The following is a 20,801-nucleotide window of genomic DNA, read 5'->3' as shown; positions in this document are numbered from 1 at the left end:
TTCTTTACCGAGGATTCCCAGCCTGACGACGGGGAATATTCATGAGCATGTGAATCCATGCCAGACCCATGCTGGAGAACAAGTTACAGGTAAATAACTTGTTCCTTATCGCTTATAGATCCACCAGAGCGCCTGGGAACCAATTCCGTTGGTGACGGTGCGCGGTACAAATACCCTTAACATTTAACACATGAAGTTAGTGTCTGTTTCTCACAAAGTTTTTCCCACAATCCTGTTATGTAATATTGTTTCGAGAGTCTTTAAAAAAAAAGCGTTAAGAATCTATGAGGAAGAATATCCATTAGAAAAACAAATGACTTAACTTTGGTAACATTCTTTTTGATGGATTCAATCTTTCTCCCATGTGCCCTCATTTGATAGCGTACATTGTGCTCTTTTCATGCCATATCTGTTGCTTTTGTAGTCTGAGACTCATGGCAACCTCTGTAGAATTTCAGAATAAGTGCCCATGGAGGACTATTTACCAGCTGTCTCACATCTGGCGGACACTACCCCCATGACTCCCTTGAAGTGTCTTTTTATGGCTAGCGAAAGATTTCTGGATCGTGAATTCACTGGAAGCTATTTTAAAAAGATGGGGAAGCGGTGGGTGGAAGTTCATTTCAATCAGGAAGGATATTAATAAAGGTAGGTATTGTGATCTTTGTCATACTACATTGTTTTTATCATTCGAAAGAATCAATTTTGAACTGACATGGAGTACAGATTTTCTGTCGAGTGCTTTTTTAAATATAGATTCTGCAACAGTTTTGTTTATTTTCACAGAAATATATTCAGAAGAACCTTCTGTATGAAGAAAGAAGAAAGTTGGACCGGCAGGTGGGGCTTGCTGCTGTGATGGAAGCAGATCGTCGACGGGCAAATGAGTTAAAACTCAAATTGCAAGAAAAACCAAAAGGGGGAGCTGAAGAGAAAGACTCCAAACTAGCTAAGAAAACAGATGGGCATAAACTGAAGGACAAGGCTGTTGGCAAGGAGAGCACACACTCTGTGCACAATAAGGATTTCCAAGGGGGCAAGGTTGAGCCTTCAAAAACAGAATCAACGCCCTCCGTTTTTAGTAAGTTTAACTGGATAAATCTGGCACAGGAGAAAAAGCAACAATTTGGACCACAAACTGTAGCAGTAGGCATGGATCATGAGAAAATAGCGGAAAGAGACTCTGAGAGTGGCAAAGAACTGGACCAGAAGGAAAGGCTTAGAGAAAACCTTCGAGAGAGGCTCAGGGGCATGCTTCAGGATTTGGACATGGATGTGGACAAGGCAAAAGACTTGGAGAAAGAAAAGGAAAGAGAGAGAAAGGAGAGGGAGAAGGAGCGCGAGAGGGAGAAGGAGCGCGAGAGGGAGAAGGAGCGCGAGAGGGAGAAGGAGCGCGAGAGGGAGAAGGAGAAGGAGCGCGAGAAGGAGAAGGAGCGCGAGAGGGAGAAGGAGAAGGAGCGCGAGAGGGAGAAGGAGAAGGAGCGCGAGAGGGAGAAGGAGCGCCAGAAGGAGAAGGAGCGCCAGAAGGAGAAGGAGCGCCAGAAGGAGAAGGAGCGCCAGAAGGAGAAGGAGCGCCAGAAGGAGAAGGAGCGCCAGAAGGAGAAGGAGCGGGAGAAGGAGAAGGAGCGGGAGAAGGAGAAGGAGCGGGAGAAGGAGAAGGAGCGGGAGAAGGAGAAGGAGCGGGAGAAGGAGAAGGAGCGGGAGAAGGAGCGAGTACGATTAAGGGAGAGAGAGCGTGGCAGGGACAGAGAAAAGGCGAGGGAAAAACCGAGGTCCAGGGAAAGGGAGAAAGAGAGTGAATCACAGTCTGAGAAGCTACAGGATTTGCAAATTAAACTTGCTGGAAAACCAGTTGCACCGCAGCCCAGTCCATTAAAAACTGCAAATTCCTTACAAGCTAAAACTCCCCCCAGTCAACCAGCTGCAAGTATGAAGACGCCTGGCACTGTTGGGCCAAACAAGGCAGTTCCCGGAAAAGTGAAATCGGAATCAAAATCCATTGTCCAAACTGGTCCTATGCTAAGGATTGCTCAGAAATTTGTAAAGAGTTCAACCGAATTTTCAGATAAACCAACAGTTAATAAACCTGATTGGCTACCAGTTTCACAAGTTCCGGAGGTGTGGCCGCCACCATTAACTGCAACTTTTGGAACACAAAGCAGTCCAACTCCTACCCAGCCCCAGTGGCCACCAGTCCTGACTAGTGGAATTCAGTCCAATCCAAAACCTCCAGATGCTCAAACCCTCAGCCAGCCTCAGTGGCCACCAATCCTGACTAGTGGAATTCAGACCAATCCAAAAACTCCAGATGCTCAAACCCTCACCCAGCCCCAGTGGCCACCAATCCTGACTAGTGGAATTCTGACTAATCAACCTCCAGATGCTCAAACCCTCACTCAGACTCAGTGGCCTTTAGTAGCTGCACCGTTTGGAAAAAGAAATCTGCAGTACCAAGTAAAAGCTCCCGTGAGAAATGAACCCCAATGGCCACAGATTTTAGCAACACCAGGTGCATTTGGGGGTACGGCAGCTGGGGTAGTTCAGTCGTTGCCCGAAGCAGTTATGCCAAAAGCAAACATCCCAGCAACTAGTGAAAAGGTAACAAAGTCCTGCCTAGCTACAGCCAGTGCTAAGGATCTCTATGACAACTTTTACAGCAGTGGTGCCAAGATTTCATCTAACATAAAGGTTACAAGTCCTTCCACTGTTAAGGGGAATGTACAGAACAAAAGTACTGAAAATATGAAGACTGATGAGGTGCAACCTGGCTTGAAACAAAGCATTGCTTCTAAAGCAACCATAGAGAAGCCGAGTTCCCTTTCTACTCTTAAAAGTGCTGACCAACCAAGTAGTGCAAAGAGTGCAGCCAAGTTTAACAAAGCGCGCCCTACAGCCACCAGGGGTGTTGCAGTGCCGGTTTCCAGCTCATTGGTTACAACTTCAAAGGTTAACAAAGTCAGTCCAGGCCCCGAGAAGGCCATGTCCTCGGATATTCCTATTAATGAGAAAGCAGAAAATGACACAGTTGATGTGGAAGTTGAACGAATTTTAAAAGTGATAAACCGCAAAATGGGCCATTCTGAAAATGCCAAGTCTGATGTGTCCATTGAGTCTGTAGGGACTGTTGCCAGCACAGTAAACTCAAAGAAAGAGCCAATTTCCATGGACATGGATGTGGCACCTCCTCCAGAAATTGTGTTCCAGAAGCCTGCAGATGTTGAAATGGCCGTGGTTCAAGAAAAGGCACAGGAAGAAGAGATGGAAGGGGTGTTTGTTACTGAAGAAGATGAGGAAAGTGAAGAGGAGTAAGCTGTGAAAAGTTATCCGTTTCCAGATTTGAAGCAAGCTTAGGTTTACAAAGCTGAACATATTTGGGTAACCTTCATCCTACCAGCAGTTCAAAACCAGTACTTCAAATGATAAAATCTAGCAGTGTCAAAGGCAATGGGCACATCCATACTGGGACCTAAGCGCATGAGAGCCAATATGTAAAAATGTGAGGGCTCTCAAGAGGTCACATGAGGCAATGAACAGGCAAGGAGAGAGTCTGAAAAGGTACATTTCACTTTCTCTTTTGGGGAAGAGAATGATTTTTTTGGCAGAGGTTGGCGCAGCAAAGAAAGCAGCACCTTTTACTAAGATTTCCACCAGAAAGTGGACAGCCGTCCTGAGGATGACACTGCAGCAGACGATTAGGGTGATGATGCTGAAATGGCAAGATCCCCTTCTGGACAGCCTGCCAGCACTTGTCAGCGTTCAGCCAATGTCAAACCAAAGACTCCTTTAAAGGGTCGAGAAGCTCTGGTTTAAGAAGTAAATAAGATGATATAAATTATGTAAATTTCAATATCTGTAAAATGAGTTTTGTATGTTTTAAGAGCAGTACTCTGCCATTTGAATATATTTCTAGTTCATCCAGTTAGCCGTGAGTCCCTTTTTATACTTTTATTCTATCATTTTCCTTATAGGTGGAACTTAAAACATTTCTGTAACATTTATTTACTGAAATCTGATCAAGTACAAGGGTAAATGTTGAATTGGGAACACAGATTAGATTAGAATTGCACATACCCTTTTATTTTTTTATGTTCCAAAATGTTATATATGATAAATGTTATATATGATAACACTTGTTTCCTCTTTTGTTGTTACTACTCTTTTGTTTTGTATTGCAATTTGTCTTTGCTGTATTGACACCACAGTAAGGCAGGTAGGTACATCTGGACAGAAGCAGGATCACAGGAAGCTGCAACGTCGGTGGTTAAAAAATATCAGATTTAATTTGGAATGAAGTCCTGTGTTTTAACCAGGTTTGGGGATGCTTTTGACCTTCATTTCAAGTAGGACCTCTTTTCTTGCACTGCGAGCAAAAGTGTGTGTCAAATGTGCTAAGAGTCCTGGTGATTTTCCTGCTTACCCAATTCGATTAATGCCCTGCCCTACATTGGTATACATCTGAAGAGTATCAATATGTTGAAATACTCTTTCCATTTTAGTTGAACTAGTTAAGGTGTTTCCTTTAGACAAATGAAACCTGTTGCTGTTTGTGAATCACTTACAATAAATAGCAATTGTGAATCTATACTTGCATTCAGCATAGTCTTTGTTTCTTCGATAGTTCACTTTTGCCTTTAACTTTCAGCACATTATTGGCTGGTGCAAATGAGGTTTACAACAATTTACTTTTGTTTATCTACAAATTTGTCAATCAAAATTTATATTGGTCTCATAAACAGCTTTTATGTAGCCTCAAACCACTGGTTTCATAATGTGAGAGAAGTTGTATTAGGTGTGGGAGAATGCGGAAGAGAGGCAGACCAAATGTGTATGACTTTAGAAAATATTCTCATTTTCTTGTTTTCTGGTGTGCAAAACTAGAACCATTATCAATCCTGCAATTCATGAATATAGAAAAATTGTTGATGCTCAGTTAGATCTTGCAACAAATGTTCACATTTTGTCTATCAATGGCTTTCTTTGTCCAAATTCTTTATAATTCATATATTATATAAAGTGCTGGCAGTGTGCAGTCATTCTGTGGAGAGTGGAGCGACCTGACATTTTATCCCGTTTTCATTGCTGTCTGCATCAACCAGTGGGCCCTTTAAACCCAGAAGGACTATATTAACTGCTCCTGTTGCGAAGCGCCAGCGCGAGTGCTGGCGGAGTTCAGTGTTGGGGAGAATTCTCATTTCTGTTCCAATTCCCTTCAACCTTAGAGACGCCCAGCTCTTTTGCTGGACTTTAGGACTTTTTAATTTTAACCTTGGAGTGAGACCTTTTTCTCACTCTCTCGTGTGTTTTGACCTGATTTGGACTCTGTGTTGCCACTGTTTTTGGAGGCTGACAAACTCCATAGGCATCTACCTTTTGTATGGTCACACACAGCACCTTCAGTGCAGTTTCGCAGAGAAATCCTTTAGATTTCTCATACGGTTTAAATACCTTTTCTTTTGTGAACTACTGTTCCCAAGAATAGTAAAGTGAAATTGACTTTACTTACCTTTTCTCTTTGTAGGTCCAGCATACCGAATCCTATGTGGAGTGTTGGGGGTTTACCTAGTAGCCCCTTATCCTACATTCTCATGTAACATTTTTGCCACCCTCCCTACTTTAAATGGCTGGTGGCAGTGGTTTAATTTTCCTACCATTGTGCTTTTCTACCGCAGGCGGAACCCTCAGCTGCAGTACAGCACCCATGGGTGACCTTTTTTCGCCATTTTACTTTGTGTGTCGAAACAGATTTGAGCCCTTTGTTTGTCTTGCCTTTAGCAGGTTTCAGCCCTGATGTCCGCCTCTGGCTCCAGTTTGTCTGGAAGGCCATGATGTAAGAGAGGGTCATAAAACTCTCCTGTCCTTTGTCTCTAGGAATGCCTGAATGCGACCAGTCCTGATTGGCTGCCTGGCTGTCCTTTCAGGACAGCCACACTGCTGTGACAGCCTAGGCTCTGCATTAATGGGAGAAACCTGCTTAACAGGCGAGTGTATTGGGACTAGAGGCAGAGTCGACCACTGGGAGAAACACCCGATGAAGAAACCGTGAACAAAGCTTGCTGCATCCCCCTGGACCTTTGAATTTCCCGGTGTGAAGCCCTGCTGCTGTGCTGAAACTCCTTTTTCAATTCGACAGAGAAGCTCCGGAAGGGACGAATTCTCCCCTTGGATTAGTGGAACCAACTAACCCTGAGACAAACTCCACTGGACCATTTCCCCAACTGGCTGTACTTCTTCATTGCTGCAATAACCGAGTGCCAGGGGTTGAGTAGTCCGTAGTCGAGTCAAACGTCTGAAATCCGACTAGAAGCTCCAGAAGTCTCCTAAGGGACCCTCCAGAAGCAGGACGACCAGAGCTCGAGTCCCCTCACCAGAGTGCAGGACCCAAGGAGTGAAGGAAGCCCAACCGGTATCTGAGATCTGCAACAGTGCTGTTTGAAAAGCGCTGAAACCGCGAAGTGCTGCAGGACCGAAAAGAGCCCGTAGCTGCCAACGGCCTACCAAGTAACGCCGCAGGAGCCCTCCAGATGTCCTCCCTCTTGTACCCACGACTGACGCTCAGGAACACTGGGTCTGCACCGCAGTAGCAGGACAGAATCCAGCTGGACAACTCTTGTCTTCAAACCAGAGGTACTGTTTAGACTTGGGGTACTAACATAATTTTCTTTTAGCTGTGCTTTTCTCAGTTGAGATTTACATGACCTTACTTTTACTTTTAGAGTTGCTTCCAACTCTGTTTACACAGGCTTAACAGCTTGTGATCCTACAAGTGATTTTCTAACAAACTCTCTAACTTTGTGCAAGACTTTGATTCCAAAAGTGCCTGTGCTCCATAGACTGTGGTCCAATTGACTTTGGCTGTACTGGCTCCCTGCAGACTCTTCTAGCCCATTTACTTTGATATTGTTTGTCCATCATAGGTGGTAACTTGTTTTAGACTGATACTTCTGGGAAAGGCTTGTCTAAATTTCATTAGAAGATTTAAGTGTCCTTTCATATACTGAGAACCTGTTTATCCTTTTCCTTCCTTAAACCTTTCCTTGCTGCAACCTCAGAATCTGCGAAGTATAACTAGTGTGATATATAAATCCCATTACTGTCTTTGTGATTGAAGTCACCTCGGGGTGTAGGAATTGTGTAAGAGGCATGTCCAAACGTTATCCACTAACTTGTTCTGATTCTGAAAAATAATTACATTGTTACATGAAAGCCTTTTTAAAAACGTGTATTTAATAAAAATAACTATAACTGAAACCTTGATTGTAAGTGTTACTTGGTTACTTTTATTTACAAATTTCATTGGTAAAGCTCTACAGCGCACATTTACCCCTCTTGAGATAGGCCTGGCTAGGCTACTCAATCACACTACCAACTTGTGTAGTACAGTTCTATACCAAAAGGTGGGTTACCTAATACCAAGCAGATAAGTATTGGGTAGTCTCACACAGTGTGAATGCATCAATTCTTACCTAACATGCAGTCAGGCAGCAGTTAGACATCGGTCAGGAGTGAGGGTAGCTCTCGTTTTGGAGAATCTTGATGTCCAATACTGTTCTATTAATTGAAGTCACCCCAGGTTGTAGGAAGTGTCTGAAGCATCTCTAAAGAGTGTCTACTTGCTGTGCCTAGTTTCTGAGAAAGTATTTTGATGTGTATTTTTATTGTTGCACATTGCCATTTTTAAAGAATCCTTTTTTAAAACTGACCGTTCAATAAATAATGATTTTGTTAGAAAACCTTGAGTGTACGTGTTATTTGGATACTTGTATGTGTGGATTTCGATTCTACAGCTCACATTTACCCCTCTTGAGATACGTCTGGCGGCTCAGTCACTCTACCAACTTGTGTAGTAGAGACCTATACCAATAGGTGGGTTATCTAATACCAAGAGGACAAGGCTGGTGTAGTCTCCCACAGGGTTACTGCATACAATCTTGCCTCACAAGGTGGCAGCCTCGTGTAGAGGATGATGGTGGAGCAGCAACTAACAATGCCTGGGAGAGTTCAGTGATGTGGCAAGGGACCTTTCAACCATGGAAAACCGGAGCAACTCCAGTCGAGGTGAGCAACTACCTCTACCACCCTCTCAATAGTTGTCGCCTGAACCTACCTGACCCAATCGCTTGCATCAATCTGAGAAGCAAATGAAAGGCCACTGACACCACCTGCACTACCTGCGTTAATCATCCAGCCTTTGAATGTAGTGGAGTGTTCGGCAAGGTTGTATGCAGTACCCTTTGGGTGCATTATAACCTTGACAACCTGGCAATAGGGACCCAACCTTTGGTATAAGTCTGAACTACACAGATTGGTAGTGTGGTCGAACAGCCAGGCTTATCTCAAGAGGGTTCAATATGAGCAGTAAGGTTATGACAGTGTTTCGCAATACAGTTATCCAAATAAACACTTACACTCAAGGTTTCTTGATAAAACAATTATTAATTTATTTCATAGTCAGTTATATAAGCCTTCTTCAGAAAGGGAGCAAAACATGTAACACTTAAATATACTTCAAAACACCCTTTCAGTTTCTCTAAATCCGATGACACCCTTTGGGGATGGCACACAGACACTTCCTACACCCTCAGGTGACTCAAATAGCTAGGACATTGATTTATCACTGGTACATTTAACGCAATACAGAATTAGGTGAAAAAGATAGAATAGAGGAATAAAACAAAGGTTAACAAACAATTCATAAACGGGCAGGTACTGTTCAACACCTTCCAAAGCACAAAGTCGGAGGTAAAGAGGAGTCTCTCGGGGAGCCAGGACAGCCAATGTTAATTGCACAATGTCAAGGGGAGCTGAAGATCTTCTTTGCAGGTAGGTAAAAAGTCTTGAACAATGTTTTTAGAAATGTTTGTTGAAAATATAACACTTGAAGGGCCACAAGCTGAAAGGTTTGTGAGGGGCAAACCGTGGGCAACTCTGCAAGGTAACCAAGACAGGTCTCAATTGAGAGCAAGTAAGACTACACAACAAGAGGTAAGTTCTCTTAGACTTTACAGTACCTCTGGTTAGATAGAAGAGATGATTCCAGCTGGCTTATGTTCCTGTATTGTTCCTGAGCCTCAGTCACGGGGACAGGAGGGAGGACGTCTAGGGACTCCTGCTCTGCAATGGTAAGGTCAGCGGCAGCAATGGGCAAACTTTGATTCAGCGGTTCTTCTGTGTTTCAGCTCCTTGCGTCTGACAACAAATAGCAACATTGCCGTTCTTGGATACCACTTTCTTTTTTTGTATTCTTTTATGGTCCAATGCCAGATTTCAACCTTTAACAAACCAAAAAAACAAAACAATGACAGATGACTATTTCATTCGACCATTTGAACCTCTTTAGGTATCCTTCTTAATTGCCCATATCATCAGTTACCTTATCGCCCTCCAAAAGGGATGGAATAATCCGTTCCACCAGTCTACGAGCGTCCAGTGTCTGACCAAGTTTGTCAACCGTCATCGGGCTTTCCCACCATTCCTCCTCAATGATAGTGTCCCTCCCGGCGGGGCTGTGCTTCAGATATAAACTCCTTAGTCTCTGAAAATTCGAGCATGAGAGTGTCAAATGCTTCATTGTTTCCAGAAATTCGGGTATCCTACAGAAGCGGAAGCATGTATCTGCCTTTAATGTCAGTCTTCTTAGGTATTGTACCTCTCTTGTCGGCAATAGATTTAATCTGCAACGCATCAATAAGTCTCGATAATGGGGAGATGGAAATCTTGTGAGATACTGAGGTGGATGATTCAATTTTTTTTTTCTCCCAGATGTTATGGGAGTAGATATTTTGCTCCTTCTGCACAATTATTTCGACCCAATCCTTTTCCCTTAGGATTGTCTTCACCTTATCTGGATTTTCTTTCAGTGTCACTATTTTAGTGGAGTTCCGTCGTAGTAGATCATTACATGTCTGTTTCCAGATTGAAAAAAAATGTATCTCCTTTAGTGCTTGTTGGTCTTGCTAAGATCTCAAAAGGGATTGGGGGGGGGGGGGTATCCAGCATACATTTGCGAAAGAGAGAAATCGTTTTCCATATGACAGTCGATACCATTGATTGAAGTCTTAGCTCATGTCTGATTGTTTCTACTTTTAGACAGTTTGGGAGTCCAAGAATTTTTCTGCCAAAAGTATGCCTCAAATTTCCCCCATACTCCCCAAGAGAGGTTTAAACATGCCTCGGCTCCATAGATCAAGATTGGTATCACCTTTTGTTTGTAGAAGGAGATAATTGGGATCATGGAATAGATGCTATGTCTCTGATGCAATACTCTCCCCTGGTTCATTAGTTTTTCTAACCGTTCCCTGATAAAGCAAATTTGTGCCTGTTTCGTTGATGTTTTTATTGATTCTGACTCCAAGGTGTATGTTGTAGTCTCCACAATTTTCAGCACCTGGTTTTCGAGTCGCCACGTGAAAGGGGTCTTTTTTTTCCTGGCACCTAAGGCAGTTTGCATTATCAGGATCATCAACTTATCTGCATTGATGTTCATTCAAATTCCACAATTCGCCTCTGCAATCCTATTGCAGTTTGATCAGTAAAAACAACATCGTCTGCATAGAGGATCCAGGGTAATTCAATCCCTTCCAGCTTTGGCGGAAATGCTCTTATTTTATCTTGTGCAGCTTTCATATCTGCCAAATACAGGGCAAATGGAAAAGGAGCTAGCGCACAACCCTGTATTAAACGTTAGGATTTTTTCTGTCGTATCCCCTCCCTTTGAGACGATAATTTGGATTGATGTATCGCTACAGAGCGCTTTTATTGCTTCTAGGAGATCTTCGGGACAGTGCCATTTTTCCAGTTTAGCCCATAAGTGTTCTCTACTAACTGCATGAAAAGCCTGCTCAAGGTCTATAAATCCTAAGTAGATGTTTCCTTTTGTTTCAAGCGCTTTAAATGTTAGCAGATTTAGTAGGAACAAATTCAGTGAGGTTCCTACCCCAGTCATGAATGCCGTCTGGCGTTTATCCAATATATCTTCCTCGATGGCCCAGTTTTTCTGATTTCTCAGCAGGATCGAGGAGAAGATTTTCCCTATAGTATCTAAAAGGGCAATAGGCCTATAGTTTCTATGGCTTGTTCGATCCCCCTTCTTGAAGATGGGCACTATTAGGGCTTCCTTCCAAGATTGCGGGATTGTTCTTGTTTTCTTAATCAGTTGGAACAGAGTAAAAATGAATTCTGTTCATGCCTCCCTGTTTTCTTTTAGCCTGTAGTTGGAAATGCCATCGGGGCTGGCGACTCTTGAAGAGCTGAGATGCTTCAATCGGTACGAAATATCTTCTCTATCGATCTCGATGAGCCAAGGGCAGGAACTGGGCTTTTTTTTGGAGGGCTTTGAAATCATTTCTACGTTAAACAAAGCCGTATAATGCTTCACCCAGTCTTCCTTTGAGACTTGGTTAGAAGTTAGGGCAGGTTGGAAGTCATTGCCCTTGTTTATAATTTCCCAAAGAGATCTTGTGTTAGCGGTACTGATCACGGCTAACGTGTTCTGCGTCTCTCTGAGCTCTCCAGACCTTTGTAGATTTTAGCCAGTTCATATATCGTTGTTAACATTGCTTCAATTTTTCCTCTCTATCAGGCAAATTGTGTCGGCGGATTCTTAGTTCAGCACGATGTTCCCTTCACCTTTTGACCAGGTCTACATTGTAGGCGCGTTTTCTTACAGTGTCTTTTTACTTCGAATTCCTTAAGCATCCATCTGTATTCCACTGCATTCTTTTTACTTTTGATAGTGTCCTCAAGATCAGTCACCAATTCGGGATGGCAGCTGCTTTAATTCTTAGTCTATTTCTGCCCCATGTTAGTTCAATAGGGCGTATAAGTTGTTTCTGCGCCTCTTTAGAATTCCACAAGTGTTCTACTTCCAACAGTGCGTGATCACTGGTCTGTTGTTGTCTAACATTGAGCGATTTAATCCACTTAGTTGTGTTTCCTGCCACGAAACAGTAATCCAAGCAGGTACTACTTAGATTGCTAAACCAAGTGTCCGCACCTAGAATGTCGCCATAAGTTTACCCATTTAACATAGTAATTTCTCTGATCTTCATTTCTGTAATTCATCTATGTTCCAGTGGGTCCAGATGAGCTCTTTGCCTTAATTGGCCATTTCTGTCCATGAATTTCATATTTAGATCTCCGCATATTAAGATCAGCTGGTTTTTATCTTAAAGCATGGACTAATCAATTTGATCCGTAATCTCGGTTAGGTACTTCTCGTCTTCACAGTCATAGCTTCTCTGATATGTATTAATTATTAATAGTCTGAGCTCCTGGCTCCCTCTGTTTTTTACCACTTTCAGCACTTGAACATATGAGTTGGGTGATCTAAGACATGCAAGTCTCTGTCCTCCTTGATTAGGATCAGAAGCCCAGCTCAAGGCCTTCCCAGTTGTCCTTTCAGCACAGGGTTAATGAAGGTTTGGTATCCTTCACTTATTGGGCTTGTTCGCACCCATGTCTCCTGGAGACGTATAATTTCAAATTCACTCAGGAAGTCACTTTCCCCGGAGTATAAATGTCCAAACCCCCTAGTGTTCTACTTCCATCTGATTTACAGATTGTGATGGTATGAGGGGGAGGAGAGAACGTCTTTCTACTCCTTCCTGGGTGCTCTATTGCTTCTTCTTTTCAAGCTGGAGATCTGGCTTTACTGATCTTGAATTCCCTTGGGCTTGCGGCTTGTCAGATGTTTCTGGGTGCTTCCCCTTTGGTCTTGAGTTGTCAACAGTAAACCTTATTTTTTTCAAAGTGCTGATTGAGGGGTTTTGGTGATCATCTCTCTTGAGTTGTCTGCCGGGCCTCACATCCCACAGGATTTCAATATGATGAGATTTGTTGATATGGGGAGTTGGGAGGTGCCTCGGCTGATCTTTTAAAGCATTGGAGTCTGTAGATTGGGCTTTGAAGTTTTGTCTTTCTTGTCTGGTTCGAGAAGATTCCCTTGTCCAACATCTGCCTTGAGTAACCTCAGAGGTATTAAGCCTAAACCTGAGGTCCTGCAACTTATCCTTTGTTGTCATCACCGAATCCAGTACTTTCACGATCTTAAATAAATGATGATTAGGTCCGTGCGGCCTTCCTCCCGCAATTCGAAGATTACTACATCGGGTAATAGGTTCCCTCTTGATATCAGCTGATTTAGCAACGTTCGAGTATTTTTTCTGTTCAGGGGGATCTTCTTATTGTCTCTTATGAACCTTTCTAGTTTTACTTGGAAGGTGTATGAGGGCTTTTCCTTAGACGGATACTTGCAAGCCCGCCGATCCTGTTTTTGTTCTGGTTTCCTCATTCACGTTCTCTTTCCCTTTCGCGTTGTCACAGGACGCCCTGGGGGCTAAGCTCCCCTTGTGTCTTTGTTGTCTTCGATCTTCCAGACATTTTAGGAGGTCCTGATTTTTTTTTTTTTTCTTCGCAAATAATATTCAGTGTCCGTCCACTTAGACGGTCTTACTGTCTCATGTTGATGTTTGGTCCAAGAGCTTCTGTTATCCTCCAATTCTTGGTGGAGATCATTCACTTTTTCCTCCTTACTCGATGAGGTTTTAGCCTGTATGAGCTCTTTACTGTCTAGTCTTCTTTTTTTGATCTTTTCCAAGATGTTTCTATTTCTGTTATCCTCCAATTCTCAAAGGAGGTCGTTTCATTTTTCTTCCTTTCTTGGTGAAGTTTTGGCCTGTAACAGTTTCTTCCTTTCTGGTCTTTTTTCCAGGGTGTTTGTACCCAAGGTCGGCCTTTCTTTTGTTTTCACTGGGCTTGAATATTTATCTATAATTTGCCAATCTGTGAGGCTGATGTTCTCCCAAGCTTCTTCCTCCTGATTGTTTTTAATTACTTCAATCAGATCACTGAGGCCGTCCGATGAGACCAGGTCCACTACCTGAACTTGATCCTGAAAGGTGCCTCTTCGTGGGACTGGGTCAAGCAGGGGGCTCTCCTGAAGATTTTGACTTAGTTTTATTTCGCATCTTAGCTTTTTTGCTGGCGGTTTCGGGTCTTTCCAGGGTGGAGTTTGTATATTCCTTAAAAAGACTCGAGAGCCATTTGCTTTTCGTTTGAATGCTTGTTTTTTGTTTTCTTTTGCGATGTCAGTGAGACAGAGTGTGGTAGAATCCCTTCTACATTCGCTGTTTTGAGCCGAGTTGTTTTATTTGGAACAAGGAACAATGAGTAACTTGGTTTGGCCTCCTAAGCCCCAAGTTTAGTATTCAGGGCATTTTTCACTTTACCCAGGCCTGGTTGTCCTTTTTCCAGCACCAGCACCAGGGGGGGCCTCTGATTTGTATCGGGGCCTCTTTAGAGACTGGATGTAAAGGTGGAAGCTTCTCCTGTTTATCCACAAGATGGTTCATGCATAATGATGCCTTGATCTCAGTGGATTTCCTGATCCACTTGTGGTCTTCCAGGATGGCCTCCATAAGTAATTGCTTGTCAATGGAGTCCTGTTGAGCCAGGTTGTAAAGACGATTTTGCCAATTACAGGAATTGTCGGCTTCCTTCTCGAGCCTTATGTCCAGTTTGTTCACAAAGCCGACCAGATCTTTCACCTGCGCATTCATATTCAGGTTCAATGCGTGGAGCGCGGTCACAGTCATTGATGATCTCGTATAACTTTAGGAATGGAGCAATTGCGATATTGAGTGCTGCCATAACTACATTTTGGGTATGGATGAAATCATCCATTCTTCCTTTACTGCAAATTTCACTGATTTTCACTAGGGAGGCCTCATCAATCAACATGCGAGGCAGTTCTCTTTCTCGTCTGAACACAGTGTCAGTAGGTGCAATCCCCCGCTGACTCCCTCCAGTGTGTAGACGAGTCATCTTGAATCAATGAGGGCGAGGAGTGGGGAGACGGTGGTTCTTCATCAAGTGCCGCTATTTTCGCCATCCTGAAAGATAAACCTCTCCTTTTTTCAGTCATAATTCTCCCCATGAGTGTCGGAATGTCTTGAATCAGTTTATTAGACAAGCATGCATTTGAATGTAGCAGTGTCCCTAAACCCTAAACACTGTCTAGATCCAGACGAGTGGTCAAATTTGGCTGGTAAGGTCTAAATTGCATTTGTTCCACTTCAGGGAAGTCTGCAAGAGCGTGCGCTCTGATGTTGGTGACTTATGCCCGGTTCCCCCTTCGACTCCATTTTCTATTAACCAGTTTACTTCCATCTGATTTACAGATTGTGATGGTATGAGGGGGAGGGGATTGAGAGGGGCGATAGAGACTATCGTCTCAGCACTACTGACTGCCATGGTTGAGGCTTCCACAGTGGCAGGGTCATGCAAATCATCACTATGCTGGGCCATGGAACATCCAATAGGGCTGGACCCCTCAGAGCGAACTCAGTGCCTCAGCTGATCTGCCTACAGCTGAGGGCGACTGACCCACCGTCTTGCAGGAGTCGGGAGTGGTGTTGGAATGGTCATTATCGGGGACACTCTCACCCTTCTGGGCACTTGGAGATGATGGGGTTTAGCTGTTGGTTTCGGGACCTCATCTCAGGCAGGCACCAATATTTCATTCAGTATTGAGGCAGACTTTTGTGACATGCCGACCTCCGTGGGATCCTGTTTTGAGGGAATGGCTGCATCCCCACTTTGGTCGGGGTCCCATCCCTTGACCCTTTGTCTGAGGTCTTATTTGCAAAGGGGAGGCGGGATTGCCTTAGGGACAAGGGGGCTTTCATCGTGGATCGTGTAGTGGGCGTCAAAATGGACTGGGGGGGCGGGGCAAGAGGCAAGGCGCTGCCTTTTCTGTTGGCGGGTCTTTTGCCCTGACATCAAGTTCTGGAGCCAACGAGTTGCTCATCTCGTCCAGATTTGATCCCGGAGTGCAGCTCCTCTTGAAGGTTTGATCACGGAGTGCAGCTCCTCTCAGCAACTTGATCACGGAGTGCAGCTCCTCTCGGCAACTTCAGCACAAAGTGCAACTCCTCTTGACCTGCAGACGCATCCGTGCGATGAAGGGACTTTCAACTTAACTTCTCTTTATCATGCGGAGACTGAAGCCGCAGCTTACGGAGCCCGGAGCACGCACCACCTCACCTCCTGCAAACTCCTAGAAACTCCACTTGCCTCTATTATGCTCCGCTTCACGGAGGAAGTGGGGTATAAGTAGGAGTAGGAGGCAGGAAGTTCCGACAGGAGGGGAGGGGCTCACCAGGGCTCAATCAAATCCAATGCCTTAAAGGAACAATCCGCTGTATGTGCAGCAAGCGTCCTCGATGTTCCACAGTGTCCCGCGAAACAAAAAAAACCACTGCAGCAGCAAGTCCAACAAAGGCAGAGTGGACTCCTAGAAACTCCGCTTCCAGACTTTCTTCGCATCTGGGTTCCAGCACTCTGTTGAGGTGGCTCAGGCTTGGTCAGTCCTGCATCAGGGAAGTCCGGAGGATCTTCCTAGCGCTCGGGTCTGACTTAAAAGCAACGCAAACAATCGGGTGTTCCTCTCCCTGGCTCTTCGGTTCCAGCAGCAACTGCAGTGGAAATGCAACCAGCTTCGAGAGGACTTCCGGATGGTTTTACTTTGGTGTTGATTGGTCCCACCAACTGAAAGGGAGAAGTCGTCTTTGCAGGGCTTCTCTAGTGGAGGCGGATTCAAAGCTTCAGCACAGCAGCAGGGCTTCACCGGTCAAACCAACGGTCCAGGAGTTGCAGCCGGCGTCTCTTACAAGTTCTTCTTCGGATTCCTTCGTCCAGTGGGCAACTCTGCCTTCCAAGCCAATAAGCCTCGCCTTTTATGCAGGTTTCACCCATTCATTCCAGCCTAGCTGTCAATCACACAGCGGGGTGGCTGTCCTCCAAGGACAGCCGGCCAATCACCTTTCGGTATACTCCTATAACCAATGGGATTAAGCACAGGGAGTTTCGGGCACCTCCCTCACTTCCTGCTCCTGCCAGACATACTGGAGCCTGAGGCGGGCTTCAACCGTGAACACTGCCAAATACAAAACGAACAAAGAGATCAAGCCTGGTTTGGCGCACAGAGTAAATCTCAAGAAGGACCTTTCCGACAAGAAATGGTGAAAAAAGACGACTGGGCCATTTTGACTAATGGGCACCCACGTGTGCCTTACCGTGGCTGTGAACGCAGCCCGCTGTTAAAACACACAATGGTAGTAAAAAGTAAACCACTGCCACCAGCCATTAATTGTAGGAAGGGTAACATTAAAAATGTGACCTTAGAAACTAGACAAAGGGAATACTAAGCAGGGGCGTTGCTAGGGGGGGGGGCTAAGGGTGCTATAGCCCCTGATTTATTGGTTGTAGCCCCGGATAGAATCTCAGGAGCTACAGCCAGAAGACTAGCTAGCCCCCAGTCCCAACAGTTCCGATATCAGCATAGCCCCGGGTCTTTTCCATACCTAGCAACTCCCCTGATACTAAGTAACGCCTCCAGCACCCTATGGGTAAGATGATGAGTGCTGGGTCTAGAAAGTTACAAATTTTAAGTAAAATCAATTTCACTTCACTTCACTGCTCTTGGAAACAGTAGTTTCACCGAGAGAAGGTATTTGAACCTTTGGGAAATCTGAGAGACTTCCCCTGTCCCACTGCTGTGGGACACAATGTAAAGATGATGCCTATGGGGTTTGTCAGACTCCAAAGTTAAAGAACATTAAAATTACATGAGCGATAGAAAGTGCTAAAGTCCAGCAAAAGAGCTGGGGGTCTCTAAGGTAGAAGGGAATTAGCACATTCCTGAGAATTCTCCCTAACATGGAGCCTCCCGTCAGTAACATTACTTCGAATGGATTGTGTCCTCCAACGTATTCCACATCTTTGGCATGTAATATCCACAGCTGTGCACTTCGGAAACTTTTTCAGCATAGGGCGTCGATGATGTCTCGTCGATGTCCCTCGAAGGCCTCCATCAAGGGCGACGTCACCAGATGTTATAAATAGGACGCACGGCACCCATAGCCTCAGTTCTGTTTTTTCCACGAACGTGTTGCTCCGTGAAACTCGCCATGCCTCGTGTGTTATCATCGTTGAGATGTCTTTTTCTTCGACCCCTCCGATTTCGCGGTCTGGCTTCAAGACCTGCCGGGACTACAAGCCGAAAATGTCAATCACCGACCCGCATCGCATTTGTTTGTGGTGCTTGGGCGAGTCACACGACACAGACGACTGTTCGAAATGCCAGTCGCTGACTGCCAAGGTCTTGCGGAAGGGGAAGATCTAGGTTAGTAGGAGCTCTAAGCCTAGTAAGTCCCAAAAATCGAAATCGTCCAATTGGGTTTCCACCGACGACTCGAGGGGCGACTCTCCGCGTCGGGAGGTGGCCCGGTGATCTCGGTCCCTGAGTGGCTCCCGCCATTCTTCCTCATACTGGCACTCTAGGAAGCACTGTCACTGGTCGCCTTCCCCGTCCTCTTCGGAGGATGGTGGCTCGAGGAAACTGGCATGCCTGACAAATTCCTCGACTCAGGAGGAATGGGCTGCCTTTAAGGAGCAGATTTCAATCGCAGGGCACGGTTCCGGTAGGGCCTTCTAATGAAGCCGGCAAGGAACGGTCTCGTACGGCGGCTTGCACGCCTTCGGGCTCGTGTCTGCGACGCGACTCGCACCGGGAACCTTCGAGGTCCCGTACGGATAAGGCTCAGGACAGTCGCAAGAGACGTGCCTTCAGGTCTCGGTCCTAGTCTCCAGCGAGCCTGCTGCAACCTGCTATGGGCTCGAAGCCGCCGTCGACTCGGTCGGCGCTGTGTCCGTCTGCCTCGGACGTCACCGATTTTCTGTCGTATCAGCCCACGCGCCGTCAGCACCAGTGTTGACGCCGAAGCCTTCAGCGCTCACAACGCTAAGGTTGTCGACGCTCACGACATCGAAGCCATAGGGTGTTTTTGCCTGCAACTTGCCATTGGAGTACCCGGATATCGTGGATCCTCCTAGGAAGGCTACTATGAAGTCTGCGAGGCCAGTATTGGACTCCAGGCCCTCTTCTGTCCCCAGGCCAGGTTTTCAACTCCCTCTGGACATTTATGAAGAGGAAGAAAGGTCTGATTTTGAGGACCCTTTTTCTGGTGACAGTCAATTGGAGGAGTTGAGGCAAACCCTCCATGATGCCAGTGGGCTGGACATTTCTCCGGAAGTGGAATTTGGTAGGCCTGAGCCTGGGGTGCATGCTGAGTCTTCATACAGACGACTCATGGCTAGGGTCTCGGAGTATCTGGGCTGGTCCAGTCCTCCTGAAGACTTTTACAGGATGATCTAACGGACATCTTAGACCAAGGTCCATCCTCTGACCCGGTGTTACCGTTTCATTTCACCTTACAGAAGAGGGTGGCAGCTGCTTGGCAGTCCCCGTAATCTCTTCCGGCTGTTAATAAATCTTTGACAAAAAACGCGACCCCAGCTATTTATGTACTCACCCCACTCCCAGGAGTTTGGTGGTTCATGTGGCTACGGCCACCTCGAGGCAGGCGGCGTACCCTACCATCCCTCCTGATGGGGACGACAAGCACTTCGACGGTTGGGCTCAGAAGATATTTTCGGCTGGGAGCATGGCCTTGAAATCGGCCAACTCCACTTGTGCCTTGGCAAGGTTCTCACACACTGTGGAACGGTTTCTTTAGCGGCTGAGCATATTCCCAAGGGGGAAGAAAGGGATGGGTTCCTTGCTCTTGTGCAAGACGGCAAGGATGCCATGTGCAAATCCCTTCAGTCTGGTTTGGATACGGCCGACAGTGTTAGCCGATCCATAGCTGTGAGCACCGTTATACGCAGATTTGCGTGGTTGCGGAAGTCTGGTTTTGCTCCGAATGTGCAGGCCCGTCTTCTGAACATGCCCTTTGATGGCTCACATTTGTTTGGCAGCAAGGCTGACGAGAGCCTTGAGAGGTTGCAGACCTCGAAAGCTGCGGCTAAATCTTTAAGCGCAGCTGTGCGTCAAACTCCGCCTTTTCGTCCTAGGGGCCAGCAATGGAGGGGAGGTTCTTTTTGTTACTACTACTCATTTGGTAGAACGAGAGAGGCCTCCAGTCAAAGAGGCCCTCGAAAAAGTATGCGTGGTGGTCGGGGAAATCGTGGTGCCAAAGCCGCTGAGGCAGCTGCCTCTTTGCCTTCAGGCACTGCTGCAGCAGCTTCCAAACAGTCATGAGGCCATATCCCATGGTTCGCCGGTTGGGGGCAGACTGCCTCAGCATCTCGAAGAATGGCAGGCCATTATTTCAGATGCGTGGGTTTTGGATACCATAGCCCACGGCTACTGCCTTTCCCTTCCTTCAGCGGCCTGACGACAATCCACCGGGGAAACTCTTTGAAGCTTCCGAATCCGCTCCTTGCGCAGGAAATCTTAACCCTGGAACTGGTGCCTATAGCGGAGAGGAACAAGGGATGGTATTCCCCTTAATTTTTGATCCCAAAGAAAGACTGGGGATTGAGACCCATCATGGACTTGCATTGGTTGAACAAACCTCTCAGGAAGGACAAGTTCTAGATGGTTACTCTTTCTCAAGTCCTCCAGGCCCTTCAATTTCAGGATTGATTGGGGTCTCTGGACCTACAGGATGCTTACTTTCATGTGCCAATTTATCCCAAGCACAGAAAGTACCTGAGGTTTGCGGCTGGCGACTCGCACTTTCAGTTTCGGGTCCTGCCATTCGGATTGACCTCCGCCCGAGTGTCTTCACTAAGCTAACGGTGGTGGCGGCAGCGTACCTCAGGCGAGTGGGGATTCAAGTCTACCCCTACCTAGACGACAGGCTGATTTGGGTGCGTTCTCCTGAAAAATCGTTGGATCATCTCGGTCTCTCCTGCCGCATCCTCCGCAGGCTGATCTTCTCCCTGAATTTCAAGAAGTT

At 45.8% G+C, this 20,801-nt stretch overlaps 1 protein-coding gene across 2 annotated transcripts in view; it reads left to right on the top strand.

Annotated features, from left to right (window-relative positions):
• Positions 1–4,582, top strand: part of LOC138468306 (zinc finger protein 318-like) — a 616,069-nt gene extending 611,487 nt beyond the window's left edge. For both annotated transcript variants that reach the window (XM_069608799.1, XM_069608800.1), the window contains one exon: positions 787–4,582. In XM_069608799.1, the coding sequence (XP_069464900.1) occupies positions 787–3,309 (2,523 nt within the window). In that variant the 3' untranslated portion in view covers positions 3,310–4,582. The remainder of the gene's footprint in view (positions 1–786) is intronic.
• Positions 4,583–20,801: the final 16,219 nt, after the last annotated feature.

This window comes from Ambystoma mexicanum, chromosome 4q (assembly GCF_040938575.1).
Source record: "Ambystoma mexicanum isolate Mex_15411 chromosome 4q, UKY_AmexF1_1, whole genome shotgun sequence".
In the NCBI taxonomy this organism is placed as follows: domain Eukaryota; kingdom Metazoa; phylum Chordata; class Amphibia; order Caudata; family Ambystomatidae; genus Ambystoma; species Ambystoma mexicanum.
The sequence above is the reverse complement of the archived record's forward strand: the minus strand, read 5'-3'. Positions and strand labels throughout refer to the sequence as shown.